Source organism: Platalea leucorodia (genome assembly GCF_965183815.1).
Source record: "Platalea leucorodia genome assembly, chromosome: 3".
Lineage (NCBI taxonomy): Eukaryota > Metazoa > Chordata > Aves > Pelecaniformes > Threskiornithidae > Platalea > Platalea leucorodia.
The window spans coordinates 31,787,171-31,809,321 of NC_138825.1; the positions used below are offsets into that span (position 1 = coordinate 31,787,171).

The following is a 22,151-nucleotide window of genomic DNA, read 5'->3' on the forward strand; positions in this document are numbered from 1 at the left end:
GGTCTCCTCGTGGTTTGCGCTGTTGTGTGCCGCCTTTTGTCGTAATTGGACAGGGCTTGTAGCATAAATCAGCAAAAAAATACAGGCTAGAAAAGGCAATTGGTTTCTGCCTGACTTCTAAGTGTATTTCACACCATTTGAAAATGTGAAGTTGGGAACAGCTTGCTAGGGTGAAAACGGGGTGTTGCTGAATGGTGGGATCTTTGCCACTGACATGAGTGGGAGCGTGATTGCACTCGTTTTTCCTGCAGTATCTGCTCGCTGTAGCTCTCGCCCTCCGGCCCTCCAGCCTTTCAGATGGGTGCTCACGACTGTGTAAACCGCACGGGTTAATGTTCTTAAACACGCGCCCACTCCTGAATTTCAGCCCCGAGGACAATAAACTCGGCGCAGAAAGACACCCTTCCTCGTCCCCTTGATTATTTTCACGCTCGCCGGCTCAGCTGCGGGCTAACGCCGGAGGATGCCACCCAAGGTGCCTCTGCACCCGCGGGGCGACGGCGGGGGGCGGCACGGGAGAGCGGAGGAGCCCCCGGGGCTTCCGCGGGGCAGGAGCTGCCGGCAGCGCCCCGGCCGCGGGCGGAGGGGGCCCGCGCCCCGGGCAGCGCCGGCTGCTGCGCTGCCTGCGCCTGCGGGCAGCGGGGCCGCGGCCCGCAGCCGCTCCCGCACCGCGGCGGCCGCCAGCCCACGCGTGGGGCGCCCCTCCCCGCCCCGCGGGGGGCCGCTCCCCGCCTCCGCCCGGCCCCGCGCCCGGGCGGGCGCTTCCCCTGCGCGGCGCGGCCGCGGCCGGGGGAAGGCGGCTCCCGCCGGGCCCAGCGCGGCGGCGGATGGCGGGGGGGCCGCGCCCGGCGGGGGCCGGCGGGGGCGCCCGCTGAGCGGCGGCGGCGGCGGCGATGCCGGGGGGCCCGGCGCGGCGGGGCGCGCCCGCGGGGCCATGAGGGCGGGCTCCGGCCATGGCCCATGGCAGCGCGGCGGTCATGCTGAAGTGCGTGGTGGTGGGGGACGGCGCCGTGGGCAAGACGTGCCTGCTGATGAGCTACGCCAACGACGCCTTCCCCGAGGAGTACGTGCCCACCGTCTTCGACCACTACGCAGGTGAGCGGGCGGGGGGCCCGGCCGCCGGCGCCGGCAGCCGCCCGCCCTCCCCGGCCTTGCCCTGCCGCGGGGCGGGGGGGGCGGCTGGGCCGGGCCGGCGTTCGCCCCCCTTCACCCGCTGTGTTTCTCCCCCCTCGCAGTCAGCGTTACCGTCGGGGGCAAGCAGTACCTGCTGGGGCTGTACGACACCGCCGGCCAGGTGAGTGCCGAGCGCTGCCCGCGGCCCCCCGGCCCCGGCCCCGGCGCTGAAGTTCTTTGCCGGGCTGCGGTCCGGGCTGGGTGACTCAGAGGCGGGTTGGCGGCGGGGGGGGGGGGGGGGGCACAGGCGATTGATAAAAACCGGCTTGAAAAGAAAAGCATCGATCCAGCCCTTATCCCCGCGGGCGGTATGTCCAGCGGTGCGGGGCCGGCTGCGGGGGAGCTGGGGCCGGGGCGGCGGGGGGCGGCGTGCCCGGCCCTTCCCGGGCTCGGCCGTGCCGGCGCTTGCGGCGCTTGCGGCGCTCCGGGCCGGGCGCGGCCGCGGCTCGGCCCCCCGCGGCGCCGGCCCCGCCGCCGGCCCTGGGGCGGGGGAGCCGGGCCCCCGGGGCGGCGGGGAGCTCCCTGCCGCCGGTCGGGCCCGGGCCGCCGCAGCGTGCCCTCTTTGCGCTTCGCAGCTCTTAAATAGCTGAAAAGAGTTGTTCAACTTAGAGGTGGGAAATAATAAAATGTAATTCTCAGCCCCTGCCTTTCAGATAGCCTGGGTTTCTTCTGCTGTCTCAGCCAATTCAAGTGATTCGTCTGGTTAGGATTATTACAGCCTATGACAGCATGTATCTTAAGTAACTTCAGTGATGGATAAAATGCTTGATGTTCAGGGGTCACTGGTGTAGTAGTGGCTACTAAAGGGCTCCGTTATTCAAGTCACTTCTCGGTCAGCTTAGCTTGCACGGCACCAGCCGCAGGCTGGGCACGGTCTCCCGGGCTAAAGTCACCCCGGCTCTCTGGAGGTGCCTTATAGAAATAACAAGAAAATAGTTTGCGAAGGGCCTGACCCCGGGAGGTGCAGGCGTCTCCCAGGGAGGTGCGGAGCATATACGGAAATGCTGCATGGGGTTTTGTAAAGTTGTGTATTCCTTATATTAAAACTTCTTCTTGCAGTGCGAGCATGTGTTTTGGTCTCACATGACCTCAGACATGCTTCCTTGTTGTAAAGAGCAACTAGTAAGATAATCTCACTGGACTCGCACAGACTGAAGCCATATTTTTAAACCATGTTATTCCTCTACTTAATTGAACAACTGCTGCCTGAATCCGTGTATCTTTTTAGATCTGCATACAGCCTTGAAAAGGGAAGCAGCATTTAACCGGTCTTTTATATCTTCGTTAGGCCTGAAATCAGTAATAAAATTAATTCCATGAGAGTTGCAGGAAACAGCCCCATTTCCAGAAAGCTGATACCCGAGGGGTGAGACTCTTCCCAAAAAGACTGACTTCATGATTGTCATCTCACTGACGTAAACACAAACTAGTCAAATTTATGCCAACTAAGTGCATTTCTTATTACTGTCATAGTCCTGTTTTGCAGTAGTAATTGGTTCAAAACACAGCTTGTAAAATACTGCCTAAGTAGGTTGCAAAATGAGGATCTAGTGCTCAGGCAAATAGAGCATTTGGTTAATATGCAACTATTTTTCTCTTTTTTAATAATGAGCATTGGAAAATGTGAAAGCGACCCTAGCGCTACTGTACATATGCATAGCTTATTTGTGGCTGCTGTCTCAGACTGCCTGTGCTGGCTTGTTGCTATTAACGGGAGTATGTGTTGTTAGCTTTGTGTAAGCTTAACTAAGGTGGTTTTGTGGTATCCCACCCTGCCTGAATGCGCTGAGTACAAAACCGAGTGACCTTCGGCCTCCTCAAAAGCTAGCAGGGTAAACTGGCCAGCTTGCAGCAAACAGCAAGCGAAGGTATTCCTGTTATACTAAGAAAAACTTTTCCGTGTGAAATTGTATATGCAGGCGTATAAAAAGTTGACGTAAGCTTTTTTTTTTTCCAAATTCTGAGCAGCTGAAATCTTAAGTTTGAATTACAGAGCAGTTTCTGGTATACCCAGGACCAGATCTTGCTGGCTTAATTCAGAGGAGCCTCAGTTCAGGTAGGGTGTTTTAATGAGGCTACCTTTACAGATATATCTGCTCTTGGCAAAACTTCCCTTTTAGTCAGACCTGCGGTGCTAATAATAAAATCTTTACTATTATCCCCATCCCACTTCAGCATGTTTGGGGAACTGGTGGACACCTGGGGCTGCCCACGGGAGCCCCATCCCAACATCCAGCACAGCTAAGGCGGGGAGCCTGTGTGAAGGTGCCAGTCCAGCAATTTCATTCTTTCAGCTGCTTTGTCGGAGAGTGTGCTGACAAGCCCGTCTTCCCAGAGCGATGCGATAACAGAAAGCTTGCTTACTTTAAAGCTTAAATATATATAGTAAAGAGCAGAAAAGACATGAGTTGATGGTGCCTTCTCTGTGTTGAGGAAACAGCATGCTGCATCTGGTACATGCCTGCTGCTTGCACAGGCTTCTGTACGGCTCAGATTCTTTGCTGCTCAAAGTTGGGATTTCTGTGCCAGTGTACATCAGTGCTTTTATTTCTAATTCTGCCACCCCCAAACAGTTTTACTGTAAAATACTGGCCCGATAGTATCATTTTATCAAAACTTGGCAGCGCGTGATCACTGTGGTATCTAAGCAGTTCAGTCTTCAGCGTGTTTATACTCCCAGCTCTGGACAGAGTACATCGGTACAATCTACAGATCTCATTTTGGGGGGCAGAGGAGTGAGAGGGTGAATGGAGGTTCAGACGGTGACCTAGTCCAAATCCACGTAGGAAGCCCATAGCAGAGCAAGGATTAAAGACCTTTTGATTTCTAGCTGGCGCACAGCAGGCTCACCGCCCTGAAATACTGACTTATCAGCCTGTGGGTGTCTTTAACTCGCGTGGTTATGTATTTAGCAACTTGTGACAGACTTCTGTTTGGCAGGGGAGTTACAAGCTTTTCAGTTCATGGCATCCAGTACTCATTTCTAGCTCGCTTCTTCACAACACACAGGATCACATGTAGTAACTACACTGATGACATAATGCCTGATATCTTCGCGAGTTTAAAGTAGGTTGAGAATAAATCTATTCAAATCCCATTTTTTTCCAGGTTATATATAGCAGGGAAAAATGCCACTAGTGGTTCACAAACTTCAGTGTATATGCAGACAGACCTTCCCCCCTTTGGGTGTGCGTGAGTTCAGGCAGGCTTTTCTCTGGCTGCAAATACTGAGGCCCTGGTTCAGCAGAAAATAGCCAGTACAGCTGCTGGGCAGCGGAGGCTCTCGGAGCCTGTTTGGGTTTGCAGCTGTGGAGGCAGGCTCCCGCGCCAGGGAAGCGGGTGGGAATTCGGTGCCGGTGGTGTCCGAGAGGACATTCCTCCAGCAATTCCTCCCAGAGGTGGAGCCGGTGCCTTGTTTTAGCCTTGCTGCTGCCCATAGCCACGCGCTGAGACTGGGTGGGCTTGGGGTGGGTCCCGGTTTCCCCAGGAAGAGACCTGTGGTACCTACCTACATTGCCTGGAGCTGGGAGCATCAACGCACTGAAGTTTAAATGTGAGGTGCTTGTGATACTGATGCTTGGATGCCTTTGGCTTTGCAGTAGCCTGTCTGGCTCTGGGAGACAAACTGCATGTCAGTACTGCTCTTCGTTGAGCAGGGGTACGTGGCAAATTCAGCCTGGGAAGGGTACTATGGCTTCATCAGGGGTCTGTTAACTTCACCGTGTTGGAGTGCTTTTGAACTAGTGACAAGTGATTATCATTTTGAGCTTCCATAATACCAAAAATAATACTGCCAACTCTCATGATATGAAAACTTTTGGAGAAATGTCTGTAAGCGCTAACAAAGAGGTGTGCTGCGTGTCCCCTTGCCACCTCCCAAATGGTCAGGATAAGTGGAAGGACACGCAGGAGTTACCTCTTGGGGATTTCCCTCCATATTGAAGGCTGCTGCTTAAAATGGCAGTTGGGGTCCATCTTCCTCTCGGTCCCATTTGCTGTGGGGTTTTCATTCATGGTGTCCCTTTCCTCCAGTATGTGATGACCACAGATGGGTGGAAGCCTTGCTCTGCTCCTGTGTCTTTGCTGTGAAGGACTGTCAGGACCTGGAGGGAGGATGGGGGGATGCAGGAGCAGAGCCTGTGCTGTTCCTGCTGCCCCGGGAGGAGAGATGCTGAGGCATAGCCTGGCTGTCTGGTGCAGGCTTGGCACCACGCCAGCATCTGGGCAGTGCAGAGCGGGGTACAGAAGGAGCAGCGTGAATCTTACTGCGGTGCAGTGCCTAATAATAACATTTATATCCCTCAGCATCACTTACTGTTGTGATACTAGCGTGGCCTAGTTGGACAAAGCTGAGGTAAACTGTGTTCCTTGGCTTTCCACTTTTATTTCTCTGCCTTAAAGGCCCTAATACGTGTAGGACAAGCCGTAGGTCTGATATAGTAAAGCTCTCGGTGCCTTCTCAACTGTCACCAAAACAGTAGCCAGAAAACATGCTAAGCACAAGAGCAGAACAAGCCACTTCTTGGCTCCTCTCAGCTCAGATACCGATGGGTACTCTGGTTGCAGCTGCAGCCGTCTTAATTCAGATACACTGAGTTTTTGGTTGTAACGGAGGCCCTGATGTTAAAAGCAATTTTATATTAGAAGTTGTTTGGGCTGCTGAGGTGCGTAAAGCTAACTCAAATATTAGCAAGATCAGTGCCTGCATTAAGGCCTGGTGTTAAAACAAATGGTTATAACTGAATGTGCCTGTGGGAAAGAGAGGGGTGGAGGTGTGGTTATTAAAATGGATGGTCACCGAACTTGTGGTGGCTGCGATAAATAAAACAAGAAACAGCAGTAATCTTTGTACTCCTTGCTGGCTCCTTGTCTTGGCTTTGGTAGGTAGCCCTGGCCTAGCAGGTACCACTTCAGTATCCAACTGAAAGGAGAGGCAGCTGCTGATCATTTTGGCTGCTCCGTTGTGAAATAGAAATTTCCCTCCTCAGACCGCCTTACTCCTTCCGAGTTGCACGTACCACACAGCCATAACGCCAAATGCAAGCCTGGAACGTGCAAGCACGGTCTCACGCAACGCAAAGCCTGCCACCCTTTACCATAGAGTTGTAAACACCGAAACCTGTAACGTGATTGTGGCAGATCTAAAAATGAAATGTTAGCAATTAACATCCTGTCTCCTTTCTGTCCCCTCGTGAGCCTCCCTCCTCCCACATGCATTTTCCCTTGCTCCCTTTACGTTGTCCCAGCTGAGCTGGCAGCTGGCGCTGGGAAGCTGGGAGCTCGTGAGCTCGGTCGCCGCCGGCCGGCCAGCGTGCTGGCCTGGGAATAGCTCAGCCTCCGCTGAAGCTGCTCTGTGCTTCAGGATGTTGCCAGCCACGTAGATTTAACGACTCTGCAGCAACAACTGGGTATATGCAGATGAAATAAGAATGCGCCGAGGTTCTCCCTTTGAAATTTAAGTTTTTCAATGCAGAAGAAGGAGGTGAAGTGCCCGAGCTTGCAATCTCTATGTCGAGACTTCTCTAAATGAGTGTTTAAGCAAAGACAGGCTTTCCCTTTAAAAGGAAGGGGACTCATACCTTCAGATTCACTTTTAAAAATGGCCTTCCAACAATAATAATCCCAGTGCAAAGCTTATGTTCAAACGCCTCCTCGTGAGCTGTGACTCACACTTTGAAAACGTCGTAGCTTTCCTAGAAAGATAGGCAAGTACCGTTAATCGCCAGATGGGGAGTCTCAGGATGGGAGATGCTGCTCTGAGTGCCCAAAAGCATCCACTAAATATATGTTGGAAACTCAAGACAGTTACGTTTCATTTTCAGTGTCAAAAGCCCCATAGCCCTTTTGAATAGCGGCACTGAGTTATGTTAAAATCAGATGTAAGGGATGTGTTTGAAAATCCAGAATGTCTTCGCCAAATTAGCGGTAAATTAATGGCAGACCAAAGTAAAGAACCCAAAGCAAACCAAGTTTGAGAGGTTCTCTGAAACTTCCATTTTTGATATGTTAAAAGCACATTTTTATGAAGACTACTGATCTAGACTCTTGCTAAACATCGATTATGTGGTCAAGTAAAAATCCCTTTTTCCTGGGTTAAGAGTCAGTAGATATCCTTTAGTTTGTGATAGAGTTCTCTCTGAATTTTACTCATTTATCATTTCTTCGAAGTACAGTGACATCTTTCAATGCTATCCAAACATCCCCAGCTAAAAAGGCAACACTGAATACAAGCAATAATTATTGCTCTTCCAGCACAATGTTACTGCATATCCTCCTACTTCCTGACTTCATTTTAAGAAGGGGTGTGCACCTGCACTCACTCTTTTGGGTATCATCTACTCTACAGCTGTGCTGCGGGAGGCAAGAGGGAGGGAGTGGGACAACTGGGTGAGGTGGCGTGAGCCGGCAGAGTTTTGCTGATCGAGAACATAGGAGTCCCTGGGAATTTTCAGCAGGTCCACAGTCAGACTTCTTGATTGAAATCTGTTGCCTTTGCAAAGACCTCTTTATATTTTGGTAAATCTGAAAAGTATAAAAAACGCACTGCTTTTCATTTGTAGCCTAACTTCTGATTCATCCTCCAAACTACATCTTAAAGCAAACTAAATATAATTCAGACTAGAGTACTGCCTCTGTAGCGCAGACCTGCAGTGCGAAAGGACTTACAGTCTGCGTTAGGGTCCGATCCAAAGCTCTGTGTTAGCAGGCACCCTGTTGCCGATTTCAGTAAGCTTTGTTCCAGTGCCTTTATTGAGAACACATGGACAAAGTGGACGTAAAACTTACTTCAGCAATACCAAGGTTTTGTCAGTCCCAGCCATTCAAAATTATGAGCCAGCTATTCCTATCCACGGACACCACTACCTAAAAAACCTAGGGAATCGAAGTGGTTTGAGACTTTTTCTTTTGCCCTTTGCCTGGATGTGGGCTTTCTTTAAGCCTTTGGGCTTCATGGATTCAAGTTTTCTCTGTATCTGTGGGGGAATAGAAATTTATCTTTCATTTAAAGGTGAAAAGGATGTGATTTTTCTTTATGTGATCATGAGACTTGAGGAACCCAGGCTTTAAGAAATAATATAAAGCACACTGATTCCAAATCCTGCGGTTTGATTGGGAATTATAAAAACCAACTTTACTAAAGTGGATGCTTTGGGGCAGAGCTTCAGGACTTATTGTTAAACCTCCAAATTAGCAGTTACATTTCTAACAAAACTGCCCCTCCTTTAATTAGAAAAAATGCAAAATGAGGGCAGAGAGGAGGGGAATTTTATCTTTTTACCGCTCTGTTGTATGGTTTTATAAGCAGTCTATTGTTTTGGACTGGTGACTGGATGGTTTGTGTTAAGAAAAATGTGTTGAACCCTACATGACACTTTCAGCAGTTCTGAGGAGGTTGTGTCATTTGACGTGTTAGCGACTACCGTCTTTGGTCTGTTTTAATCCTGCTCTGTGCTGCATCCGTGTCATGGCACGTGCGCAGTCATTCTTTGCGATGGCTGGCACTTGCTGGTGTGTGTATAAAAATGCAAGTGGCAGCGTCATTCTCCAGAGCAAAGGAACATCTGTCAGCATCCTAGGTGAGCTTATTGCTTCAGATGAATAAAACACAGACTGAAAGTGCCTCAGGCAGCTTGCGCTCTAAATTAGATGTAGCCGTGAATGCTAAAAGATCATCTGTAGGACTTAATGCTAGTTCCTTGTTGGTCTGCTTTCCAGTTGGGGTGCAGTGGCGGAGTCAATAAGGGATGGATGCCAGGCTGCATCTTTAGTTCTGACCAACAGATAGCCCAGCCACGGGCAGTGAGATGGCGTACATATTCCTCACTTAAGAAAGAAAAAACATAGGCAGTTTTTCAACTGCCTTAACATCTGCTGCAGTGAAATTGTTGAGTATTTTTACCGTTCTTCAATGGAAGCTGTTAGCCCTGACAAATCAGGACTTGACATAAAACGAGGTACAGAAGAGTCTTAGGAACTCCTTTAATTCCAGAAACTCTTTCACTGTGATGTGTTTATTCAATGTCAACATCATGGCACTGGTAGTCCGGCACTTCATCTTCTGAGAAGTTGCATGATGGGAATTAATCTTGAGGAGTCAGTGTGAAGGCTTAGTCTTCTATCTTACAAAGCTGTTGCTCAACACTGGAGTGAAGAACGTGCTTTTGGGGTTTATTTGTAAAAAGTGAAAGGGAATGGGATGCCCAACTGATCAGTCTTTGTTGTCTGGGCAGGATTTATATAGTTAGTAAATGAAAAGACATACCTGGTATGATACGGATAGCTATATTAAACCATCTCTATTCCATAGTCTGTTTTCCCTGTGAGAACAGATTTATTAATGGTCATATTCTTCTGTAAAAATGAAGTGAAAGAACCATCTTTCCAAAGAGCAGGTTCTGCAGAGGATCCGACCAGATCCCCTGTGCCAGGGTGAATTTTATTTTTTTCCTTTGATTGCCCATCTCTGAAAGAGTGGAAGATCCTGATTGTTGCTGGCTGCAGTCACCAAAACTGGGATGAATTCCTTTCCTGGAGAAAGTGGAAATTGTGTGTGGGAGGAGTGCTGTTTGTAAGGTCACTGCCGGTGAGAAAGGAACTGGTGCAGGAACGCACCGCAGCCTTGTGATTCCTCATGGGAAAGGAGTGAAAGGGCTTGTCCGTGGCAGTTACTCTGCCACTTCTTAGGAGCTCCGTAGCGGATAAGCAACTGGTATAAGGTGTTAAAGTGAAGCCATGCTTGCCGATACTGCTTGCAGTCAGTTGAATGCATGTTCTGTTGTTACAGATGCTAAAATAATAAGTCTTATAGAGAAAATTCAGGGACTTACACTTCTAGAAAACCACGAAGAAGCCAGCAAGTTGAAGTCCCTGTGGTGATGGAGAAGAGAGAGGGAGTATTCTGTTGAGACTGTCTAGGAAAACAGTTTAGCATCACTACATGGCCAGATGTAGGATTTGGACAGTATTTAATCCCACATTAAGACTGGGATCAATTCTGATCACTTAAAGGCAATTTTATGTATAATTAAAGGAATATTCTGTCCTTCTTGTCTCTAATGCTCTAAAATCCATCTTACTAGGCTCCATGTTCTAGCTAGTTATTTCTCTCTATACAGAAAAGCTTTTCAGACATGTAAGCAACTGCACAGTCCTCAAATATGCCAGAAGGAAAGTTTTGTCAAAAAAAAAATCGTAATTCACAAACCCTGGGCTTTTTCAATGTATAATTCATGCCTCCTTTGAACAGTGCTTCTCACAGGAATTTAGAGATGGATTTAGATCAGCTTACTTCATTTTTAGAATACAATGGAAGAGCACTTACCCTGCATTCTTGCAGTCTTTTCTATAAATTAAAAATAGATGCCGGGCCCAAATCGGCAGCTTTTTGCACTCCCTTGGAAACCTGTGCGAACAAGCCACAGCAGGACAATTCTGCTGTCTCTAGGAATGCAAGCTGCATCCCCAGAAGCCTGTGAAGAGACAGAGGGTCTGTAGTGCACTTTTCCCTTGCAGGCAGGGAATAATCACCACTTTTTGTTTTGCATGTTCAGAAGCTAGTGGCTAAAGATATAGGCGACTGAAAAATCAAACACAGTGATCAGCGTATATGGTGGGTTGACCCTGGCTGGATGCCAGGTGCCCACCAAGCTGCTCCATCACTTCCCCTCCTCAGCTGGACGGGGCAGAGGAAATATAATGAAAGGCTCATAAGTCGAAATAAAGGCAGGGAGAGATCATTCACCAATTACCATCACAGGCAAAACAGACTCCACTTGGGGAAAATTAGTTTAATTTATTACCGATAAAGTCAGCGTACTTAATAAAGCCATGATGGGGAAGTAACAGAAGATGGTGAGGATGAGTGCATTGTGCCTGGGAAGCGTAAAAGGTTGAACACCTCTGTCTTGTATGACAGTGATGAAAGCGAGGACAGCGATATACTTGTTAGAAAAGTAATATTAAGAACTAAAACCAAATCTTCTTCCCAGGCTCAACTTTGCTCCCTCCCCTCCCCTCCACCTCCTCCCCTCCAGTGGCGCAGGGGGACGGGGAATGGGGGTTGTGGTCAGTTCATCACGTGTTGTTTCTGCCGCTCCTTCCTCCTCAGGGTGAGGACTCCTCACGCTCTTCCCCTGCTCCAGCGTGGGTCCCTCCCATGGGAGACAGTCCTCCACGAACTTCTCCATCGTGAGTCCTTCCCACAGGCTGCAGTTCTTCATGAACTGCTCCAGCGTGGGTCCCTTCCATGGGGTGCAGTCCTTCAGGAACAGACTGCTCCAGCCTGGGTCCCCCGCGGGGTCACAAGTCCTGCCAGCCAACTGCTCCAGCGTGGGCTCCTCTCTCCACGGGGCCACAGGTCCTGCCAGGAGCCTGCTCCAGCATGGGCTTTCCATGGGCTCACAGCCTCCTTTGGGCATCCACCTGCTCTGGCGTGGGGTCCTCCACAGGCTGCAGGTCGATATCTGCTCCACCGTGGACCTCCATGGGCTGCAGGGGAACACCCTGCCTCACTGTGGTTGTCACCATGGGCTGCAGGGGAGTCCCACCTCCCTTCCCTCCTTCTTCACTGGCCTGGGTGTCTGCAGAGTTGTTTCTCTCACGTATTCTCACTCCTCTCTCCGGCTGCAATTGCACAGAGTTGGGTTTTTTTTTTCCCTTCTTAAATATGTTATCACAGAGGCACTACCACCGTTGCTGATGGGCTCAGCCTTGGCCATTGGCGGGTCCGTCTTGGAGCCAGCTGGCATTGGCTCTATTGGACACTGGGGAAGCTTCTAGCAGCTTCTCACAGAAGCCACGCCTGGAGCCCTCCCACTACCAAAACCCTGCCATGGAAACCCAGTACAGCGTAACAGGGCTTGGGTTGCAGAATTGGACAAGCAGATGTTTTATGGCAATGCTGCGTCAGTCCAAATTGCCGCTTGCCAAATGGTCCTGCATTAGTGGTGCCTTGCGAGTGGCAGTGCCAGGAAGCCAGCGTCCTGGGGACGCTCCACCCTGCTTCCTTGCAGAGGGTTACAGCGTTCTACAGCCCAGACTGAAAAAAATCAGAAGAGTTTTTTTAGCCAGGGAAGCAATTTGTGCTTGGCATGGGGCGGTACAGGCCACTTCCCTCTCTCTCCTCCCCCACCCAAGCATCTCGTAGAATCAGAAACCACAGGGTGGTTCAGCGGGGCGAAGTCTTGTTTCCTGGTGTGCTTCTGGAGCAGGCAGTTGCTCTCGGAGGCTTTGCCTGGTGCTTATGGCAAAGCTGCAGATCGGCCTTTAATGCCAAATAATCTGGGGGAGACGGCAGGATGTCTCCACTGGGGTAACTGTGAGCTGTTACCGAGCCCCTGGGGCATATGTTAGATTCAACAGTCGTTACGATTCGCTTGTTATGTTTTCCGAAATACTACAGGGGGCCTTCTGAAATGGAAATTTATTTTCAGGGAGGAAAACTATGAAAAATGCAATCTTGAAGGATAGCTTTGAAATGCACTTCAAAAATTAAAGAATGGCAATTCATGTTGAGAGAGGACTTTCGACTTGTTACCAAGTCCTACTATGAAATTGGTTAAAACTTGGACTTTCAGCTGGGATTTTGCTCCGCAGAAACCAGCTAGTTACATATGTGTGCCTCACTGAGACCCTCTGAGCAGCAGCAGTGATTACCCTTCACTGCACAAAGGTTGGATTCCTCTAGCAACTCTGCCTGATGTCTATTTTTGGCTTCCCCTCTAAAAACAGATGGCTGGGAGTGAGAACCTCCTCTTACGATTGCTGTTGTAAGCTGTGAAAGCAACAGATGGTTGCTAACACAGAGATCACAAACGTAGAGTTGTTGAGCTCCAGTTTTTCTTCCCGTGGTGCAAGCTTTATTTTGTTCCCTCCCATCCACTTCATACCTTCTCAGAATAGAAAAGAGATAGGCTTATCCTTTTGTTTATAAGAGTACGTCAGTATGATATAACTGGAGCTGTATCATCAAAATTTTGTTCCTAAGCGGCAAAACACATAAAATCATTAACTACTTTGGTTCCATCACAGTACAAAACACCGGGCCTGGATTAAAACATAAGCATGACACACCTTGGTCAGGGCCCCCCACAGTGTTAATGTGGGGCACCTTGCTCAGGGCCCCCCACAATGTTAATGACATACCAGAATTTGATTTCTCCTATTTGCTTGAAGATGCTAGCCCTCACATTTGCAAGGAAAAAACCCCAAACAAACGGATCTAGGTTAACATCATCTTCGCTACCTGTAACAGCAGATCTGAGAGGGGTGAATTTCCCCAAAGGTCTTGGTCAAGGTGTGGGAAGGTATTGACTACAAAGGTGACTCCTCTAATTAATTGCCTTTCATCTCTCCAAATTGGCTAGAGAGACCCCAGTACCATTCCAGAGGAGAAAGAGGCCTGTGGTCTCACATTACGGAGAGGGGTAAGGACCTCTGTCCCCATCACTTTAGCTTGGGCAGGGAGGAGTGTGACACCATGAAACAGGGGAGCTACAGGGGCTCTAGTACTGTGGGATCTCAGTACGCCTGCACCTCTTACTTCAGTTTTCTAATAAATACAAGGAAATAATGCTTTTTGTGAGTCAAGAAGGTTGTCCAAAAATTAGACTTCACTTTGTCTTAGTTTATTGTTTTAAAAATATCCCACTGCACATAGGGTATGTACATCAAAGGCTGTTGGAGTGCTTTGCAAAGACTAATGCATTATTAAGCTAGCAAACCCCTACGGATGGGAAGACGCAAGTAGAGAGAGGATAATAATTTGCTCAGGGCTACATGTTGTGTCAGTGGCAGAGTCAGGAATACAGTTTTATGTGTTTTTAGCTATGTCTCGCAGCTGATATCCGTGGAATTGGGCAAAGGTATTAGTTCAAAATCAATTGTACGACTTGAAATACGGCACTGCGTTCTGCTTTTAGTCTGCGCAAACCCTTGAAATGAAGAAGAATATAATGCTGCAGAATTGCAATACCATTCTTCAGTCTGCATACAAAAAGTTCCTCGAGACCTGCTTTTGAGCAGGTACATGTCAGGAAAAGAAATAGCCAAATTTTGGACATGTTAAAACAAATCCACCTGAACATCCAAAATACAGTGAAAATCACTGATTCAGTATTCAAGTACAAGGCAGCAGAAAATCTCAGAGAAGCACATTATTAGGTACTGTAACACAGAAAAAGAGACCTAAAGGAGAGATTTTAAGGAGCTAAGATAAAGGCAGTGCTAGACTTACCTGCAGAATATCAAAACTAGGTGAAAAGAAAATTTAGAAGTATGAATTTCCATTCTCCACTCTTAAAAACAAAAAAAACCAAAACAAAAAACCCAAACAGTCCTTCCCAGTTTGTAGTTGAGAAGCCAAGTCAAGTCGTTAGTTCCTCCATCTCATCTCCTTTCCCATGTCTCTTCTCTTTCAGCAACTGTCTTGGGTTAGCGCAGAGATACTAGGTAAATGATGGATGGTCCTACTGCAATGTCGTATCTTTTATAGGGATCACAGCTCCATATAATGTTAATTAAGCCAACATACTTGCGTCCAGTTTGTTTAAAGTTATTACAACTCTCATATTTTCAGCATGTTTTTCTATCTGCATCCATCTGCTTCAGCAAACAGCGACCAATTTTGTTTTAAAGTCCAGAGTATGTTGAAGAATGAGCCATTTCACTATTATAGCCTGGAGTTTTTGAGACTTGTACTGCATGTTTCGATCCTTAGTGGCTTTCTTGCCCATCTTATTCATGTTCTTAAAATATTCCAGTTAAATTCTTTAAATATTTTTAATGCCTAAATATACACACAGTGCCTCCCCCGATTAGATTGGAAGTCTAATTGCTGTACAGTGTGGTGTGTACATGCACTCAAATTGGAATTTATGTTGACTGGCTGGTATAATTAGATTTTGCCATTGCATTTAATTTTAGAATAAACCACATTTATTTCCCTTACACTAGATTCAGTCAGATTGAAGCAGTCAGATTTTTCCAGGCTTGTCTAATATTCAGTCTAAATTCATTTGGTATTTCACATTCTTCTACCAGGTGCAGCAGTTTTATTTAGGCCCAATACATCAGGGAAAGTTTTCAGGTTTGATTGCTGTTTCTGAGGGGCTGTTGGGGACCAGAAGTCGTCTTTAAGCACAGATGGCCTACTAGATGCTGGTAACATTTAAGCCAGGGTCTCTCTTAGGAGGACCCAGGACCAGTCTAATCATGTGGTGGAAGGCTTTATTAGAATTACCTGCCATTATTAGTATCAATACGAACCTAATTTTCATAGCCCAGACAAGGTTTAAAGGAGAGCCTGACAGCACTGACTTGTTTCAAGCAGCAGGATTGGTGAGTACAGCCAAATTCTCTGTTAATTTAAGTAAGCGTAAATGCAGTGAAGTCACTGTAGTGAATACCACGTACATCTTTGGCCGTGGCACATGATGTATCCAATCACACTGTACTTGCCTTCAGTTTAACTTCTTAATTACACAGGATGGACCCAAAGCTTGCCCCATGCAGATGGGACAGGGTATAAATCAAAAGGCATATAAATAGATGAGGGGCAGGAAAGGAGTTCAGCAACGCACACGCCTTAAAAAGCGGTAACATTGTTCACTCCCAGATGACTGCTGATGAACACGTGGGAAGTAAGGTGCAGTACCAAGATGTGGCTAAATGTACAAGGATTTGTATCCAATGGGATTTAAAAAGATAAACTAAATATGAAAGCTTTGAAGTAAACTATGCAAATGTAACTCGGCTTAGAGATCAGAAAATGATTAGTATTTGCTATGAATAAACGGTCCGTCTGTAATTTGAAATCGATTAACTAAAGAGATATTTTAAGGTCAATGGACTAACAGTAATTTCTGGTGACAGTGAAATGTTTTCTCCATTCCAGCATGTAATGCAGACAGTATTCTAGTTACTGTAACCCAGATGTGAGATTTTTAGAAAATGTTGAGTGTAGTAAAGGCAGCTCTTTGGTGGTAGGAACAAATTATGACTTTAAACTACTTCCCGTGCACCCCCCCCCCCCCCGAAAAGCTATTCAGTAATATCCCACATATGAATTTGAGAGCAGCTGACGGATCTGCCTGCATGTTCTCGCATGCAGATTTTGTACTCCAGGGACCAGTGTAATTTGCAGTTGGGAAGCTTCTTTTAGGATTTTGATCTCCACCCCAGAAAACAGTGGCAACCCTGAGCAGGATCTAACTATATTCACTAGTAGAAGTGAAACGTAAAATACATGCTTTAAAAAAGAAATGAATGTTGAATAGTTTCAAGTTGCTGTTGTGATGTTCTTAAAGCTATTTCTGCTTTCTCTAATGAATGGCCACAGATGTGGAAAAGACACGGTTACTGTTTTTTTCTTTTGAATGAGGGTAGGAGCCTGACACTAGCAGGGAAACAACTGATCTTCGAAACGGCCTGTCAAATGTTGTAGTTTCACAGTAGTGTCAGTTACTGTGGTTGTGAAATTGGGAGCCCATGTTTACAGCTAGGCATGCTCTAGCTTATTGATAAAACTGTAGAGTATACAAGACTGGCAGTAGACTGTATAATCAAAATGGCACATGAGAATACTGATAACAAATAAGAATATTGTGTAAATAGACAGTGAAGAGTACTGGCCAATGGTTACCTCCTTGCTAGTGCAGAATCTCCTCCAGTGCTTCTCTTTTCTCCATTTCATGATGAGGATAGCAGCCATAGCTGTTGACTTCCAAATGAAAAGATGGGACTAGCAGAAACTGTTCTGAGGAAATTCTCACATTTTCTGAAATTCTAGTGACACCATCTTTAAAACTTAACAATTGATCAATGAAGGGCTTTTTGAGGGTGCAACTATAGGTTAGTAATTTGGTAATGTGACTGTTGCCAAGGAAACAAAGATTTAATTTTCTGGCTCATTTCAAACATGGAGTTGAATTACATTTCTGTCTCTACATTTAATGAACAAATCGTTCCAATATTTGTGAGATTGAATTAAGATGGGGAGCTTACATGGGGAAGAGGGAGGCTGCTGCGGCAGCCATAATAAACTGGTGTTTTTTGTGGAAGAGAAGGCATAAAACCAGCATTCTTCACTGTCTCCACAATGCCTAGGCTCAGTCTTAGTTATCTATGTTAAAAAAAAAAAAGCGTAAGGTAGGAATGGTATGGCATTGGTTCACTGCCATAGACCAAAGGAAGCCTTGAAGAGAGAAGTTGGTGCATGTTCCCTCCTGCTCTTAGTTAAAAGATACAGTAAAATCCACTTTCTCTCTTGCTAGCCAGAACTCTGTTTTACAATAGGGATAATGCTCCTAGGTACTTCTGTTGCCACGGTATTGTATGTCCTGGCAGTAGAACTGGTGGCTTTAAATGCTGTGGCTCTAAATGACCCAAATAATAATCTTTTCACACTAACCGCGCCCCAAAAATGGCATTAATGTTCCCTTGATAGTGTTCTTCATCCTTAAGTTCTGTTCCTTCCCACTCTTTGCTGGGCTTGCTTACAGAAAGCAGAGTCTGGACAAAAGAGGTCCCTTCTGGTCCTTACTTCGTCTGCCCTGATCACTAGCAATGGGACAGTAAGGTTTCTAAGAGACAGAAAGAAAATTCGGAGGAGGGCCTTAGATACCACCTTTACATATGATCCAAAAGAGAACGTTCAAGTGCATTAAATAGCCTTAATCTAGCCTAGCTTTGTATAACCTGGATGGCTCTACAGCAATCACATCTGCTTATTTCTCTTTGGTCAAACAAATGCTAACCTTTGATCTGCAAGTATGTTTGAACCATAAGCCTTCTTTTTTCTTTAAGTGAAAACTTTTTAAAGGGTAATCTTCCACATCTTGTCAAGTAAGTTTCTGGCAGTATTAACACACTTTTCAAAATATTTACGTTCACATATAGTTACCCTCATAGGCAGATTTTGCTCTAACAGCCACACTAACTAACCTGGAATAGTTGTAAACATTCAGAAAGTTTGCCTCAACAAAATTCCTGAAATATGAATACAGTTTCTGAATGTAACTGTTAAAATTAACAAAATACAAGCAACGATTTAATATTGCAGATAACAGAATTTTTCTTTCTCAGGAAGACTATGATCGTCTGAGACCTTTATCTTATCCTATGACCGATGTCTTCCTTATCTGCTTCTCAGTGGTAAACCCTGCTTCATTTCAAAATGTGAAGGAAGAGTGGGTACCGGAGTTGAAGGAATATGCACCTAATGTTCCCTTTTTACTAGTAGGAACACAGGTATATCTGGTTCTGTTCTACTTTATTTAAACAATTCAGCTTATTGTATGGTGCCTTTTCTTTGGGCTGGAAGTGGCAGAAAAACCTAGGTCTGTGTTGTTCTCTAATGAGCTACCTCCATTTTGTTAAAATATATGCATTATAAGCAGGGTGGCAAGATTGGCTGCATCTCTCCATGTGACTTTCTATAAAGTTATGGGACTTACGGAATAAAATTGCCTGTTCATACCCATGTTACTGGAAGTACTTGGGTCTACAGCTACTGGTCCTATCTAATATTTGCTGAAGCAAAGGAGCAAGGGGAGAAGTGAGACAGAGGAGGCCTGCATGGATGAACAAGGAGCTCCTGGACAAACTCAAACACCAAAAGGAAGCCTACAGAGGGTGGAAGCAAGGACAGGTAGCCTGGGAGGAATACAGAGAAATTGTCCAAGCAGGCAGGTTAGGAAAGCTAAAGCCCTGATAGAATTAAATCTGGCCAGGGACATCAAGGGCAACAAGAAAAGCTTCTATAGGTACGCTGATGATAAAAGGAAGACTACGGAAAATGTGGGCCCTCTCCAGAAGGAAATGGGAGACCCAGTTACACGGGATAAGGAGAAGGCTGAGGTACTCAATGACTTTTTTGCCTCAGTCTTCACCGGCAAGTGCTCAGGCCACACCATCCACGTCGCAGAAGGCAAAGGCAGGGACTGGTAGAATGAAGAACCACCCACTGTAGGAGAAGGTCAGCTTCAAGACCATCTGACGAACCTGAAGGTGCACAAGTCCATGGGACCTGATGAGGTGCATCTGTGGGTCCTGAGGGAACTGGCAGATGAAGTTGCTAAGCCACTATCCATCATATTTGAGAAGTCGTGGCAGTCCAGTGAAGTTCCCACTGACTGGAAAAGGGGAAACATAACCCCCATTTTTAAAAAGGGAAAAAAGGAAGACCTGGGGAACTACAGGCCAGTCAGTCTCACCTCTGTGCCTGGCAAGATCATGGAGGAGATCCTCCTGGAAACTATGCTAAGGCACATGGAAAATAAGGAGGTGATTGGTGACAGCCAATATGGCTTCACTAAGGGCAAATTGTGCCCGACAAATTTGGTGGCGTTCTACAATGGGGTTACAGCGTTGGTGGATAAGGGAAGAGCAGTGACGTCATCTGCCTGGACTTGTGCAAAGCATTTGACACTGTCCCACACAACATCCTTGTCTCTAAATTGGAGAGACATGGATTTGACGGATGGACCACTCAGTGGATAAGGAATTGGCTGGATGCTCACACTCAAAAGAGTTGTGATCAACGGCTCGATGTCCAAGTAGAGACCAGGGACAAGTGGTGTTCCTCAGGGGTCGGTATTGGGACTGGCTCTCTTTAACATCTTTGTCAGCGACATGGACAGTGGCATTGAGTGCACCCTCAGCAAGTTTTCCAATGATACCAAGCTGTGTGGTGTGGTTGACACGCTGGAGGGATGCCATCCAGAGGGATCTTGACAGTCTTGAGAGGTGGGCCCGTGCAAACCTTACAAAGTTCAACAAGGCCAAGTGCAAGGTCCTGCACATGGGTCGGGGCAATCCCAAGCACAAATACAGGCTGAAGGGAGAATGGATTGAGAGCCGCCCTGAGGAGAAGGACTTGGGGGTGTTGGTTGATGAGAAGCTCAACGTGACTTGGCAACGTGTGTTTGCAGCCCAGAAAGCCAACCGTATCCTGGGCTGCATCAAAAGAAGCGTGACCAGCAGGTCGAGGGAGGTGATTCTCCCCCTCTACTCTGCTCTCCTGAGGCCCCACCTGGAGTACTGCATCCAGCTTTGGGGCCCCCAACATAAGAAGGACATGGACCTGTTGGAGTGAGTCCAGAGGAGGGCCAGAAAAATGATCAGAGGGATGGAGCGCCTCTCCTGTGAAGACAGGCTGAGAGAGTTGGGGTTGCTCAGCCTGGAGAAGGCTCCAGGAAGACTTTAGAGCAGCATACCAGTACCTGAAGGGGGCCTACAAGAAAGCTGGAGAGGGACTTTTTACAAGGGCATGTAGTGATAGAACAAGGGGTAATGGCTTTAAACTGAAACTAGATTTGATGTAAGGAAGTAGTTCTTTACTATGAGAGTGGGAAGGCACTGGAACAGGTTGCCCAGAGAAGTTGTGGGTGTCCCATCCCTGGAAGTATTCAAGGCCAGGTTGGATGGGGCTTTAAGCAACCTGGTCTAGTGGAAGGTATCCCTGTCCATGGCAGGGGGGTTGGAACTAGATGATCTTTAAGGTCCCTTCCAACCCAAACTACTCTATGATTCTATGAATTTCCTCTTGCTTCTTGTGGGCAGTGGAATGGGCTTCAATTACAAAGTGACCCACATGTTGGTATTATGTTTGGGTTAATCTTTCTGCCACTGCTGGATATACATTCTGGTATTCTGAGATGACCACATCTAATTGAAGAGCTGAATTACAGAATAAAACATTTGTTCCTTCTGGATTAAAGGTAGTAGTTCACAGCTTAAATTTCCAGGGCTTTTGGATCGGGAAGGGTCCACGATCTGAATCATGACATGGCTCCATTTTTATATATGTAGTACTTCATTAAATAAATAATTCTGCTTTAAAAAGAGGATATCGTATAGCCTGCTGACTTTTGTTTAGAAAATGTATTCCAACATGACTGCAATCTTTCTTGCTAGATTGATCTTCGTGACGACCCAAAAACTCTGGCAAGACTGAATGATATGAAAGAGAAGCCCATATCTGTGGAGCAAGGACAGAAGTTAGCGAAAGAGGTAAACTCGATACTCCTAAATGAAACCACGTAGCAAAGAAGCAAAAAACCCTATTTCCAATTGACTTTTTCTTCCTTTACCACTTTGCCCATTTCTTTTACCAGTCAACATATGAAACCTTATGACTGGTTACCAGTTAACAATATTTACTTACATTGCTGAATACAGCTAACACGCAGACCTGTGTAACAGCACTTCCCTGTTAGTAATAGTTCTTTCTGTGTAGACACTTGTAAAAACTACATAAGCATTAGTCAGAGACAATTAAAGTCACAGAGTGGTTGAGGTTGAAAGGGACCTCTCCTGCTCAAGCAAAATGTTGGAGGCATCTTTAAGAAATTACTTGAGAATGCTATACTACCATTTTAACACACTGCATGGATAATGCTTATCAGGACACTTATTTAGAGAGTCTTATTTTTGAAACATAAATTGGTCATGTAATTCTGTAATTCTTTTTTGCTGTTTAATTATCAAAAATTCCTTAGGACCCCACTGCCAATCCAAAGAGCTTATTTAATATGCTTCCTTTAGAAACCAAACCAACTTAAATACACTACAGATCTTTGGCCAAAAGACAAATCTTTTCTCCTACAGGGGGATGCACATGCAGATAACTTTTCTAGATCACAGCCAAACATTGTTATGTCACTGTAGAAAAAAAAAAAAGCAGAAGTACACAGATAGAACTGAACAGCTGAAATATATTGCTATTGAATTAACTTATTTTCTTGACAGATAGGAGCCTACTGCTATGTGGAGTGTTCAGCTTTAACACAGAAAGGACTGAAGACCGTTTTTGATGAAGCTATTATAGCCATTCTAACTCCAAAGAAACACACAGTGAAGAAGAGAATAGGCTCAAGATGCATAAACTGCTGTTTGATCACGTGAGATACATTTGACAATGGCCAGGCTTACTGTGAAATTCTACTGAATTTAAATACAATGCATTAAGTACACAGCGA

General features: G+C 46.5%; 1 protein-coding gene across 1 annotated transcript; it reads left to right on the forward strand.

Annotated features, from left to right (window-relative positions):
* Nucleotides 1-953: 953 nt before the first annotated feature.
* RHOQ (ras homolog family member Q) lies at nt 954-22,079 on the forward strand (the record flags this gene model as incomplete). The annotated part of the gene is made up of 5 exons (XM_082306533.1): nt 954-1,095; nt 1,236-1,294; nt 18,256-18,420; nt 21,088-21,183; nt 21,922-22,079. 5 exons carry the CDS (start codon nt 954-956, stop codon nt 22,075-22,077), a joined length of 618 nt encoding a protein of 205 aa, XP_082162659.1. The 3' UTR covers nt 22,078-22,079.
* Nucleotides 22,080-22,151: the final 72 nt, after the last annotated feature.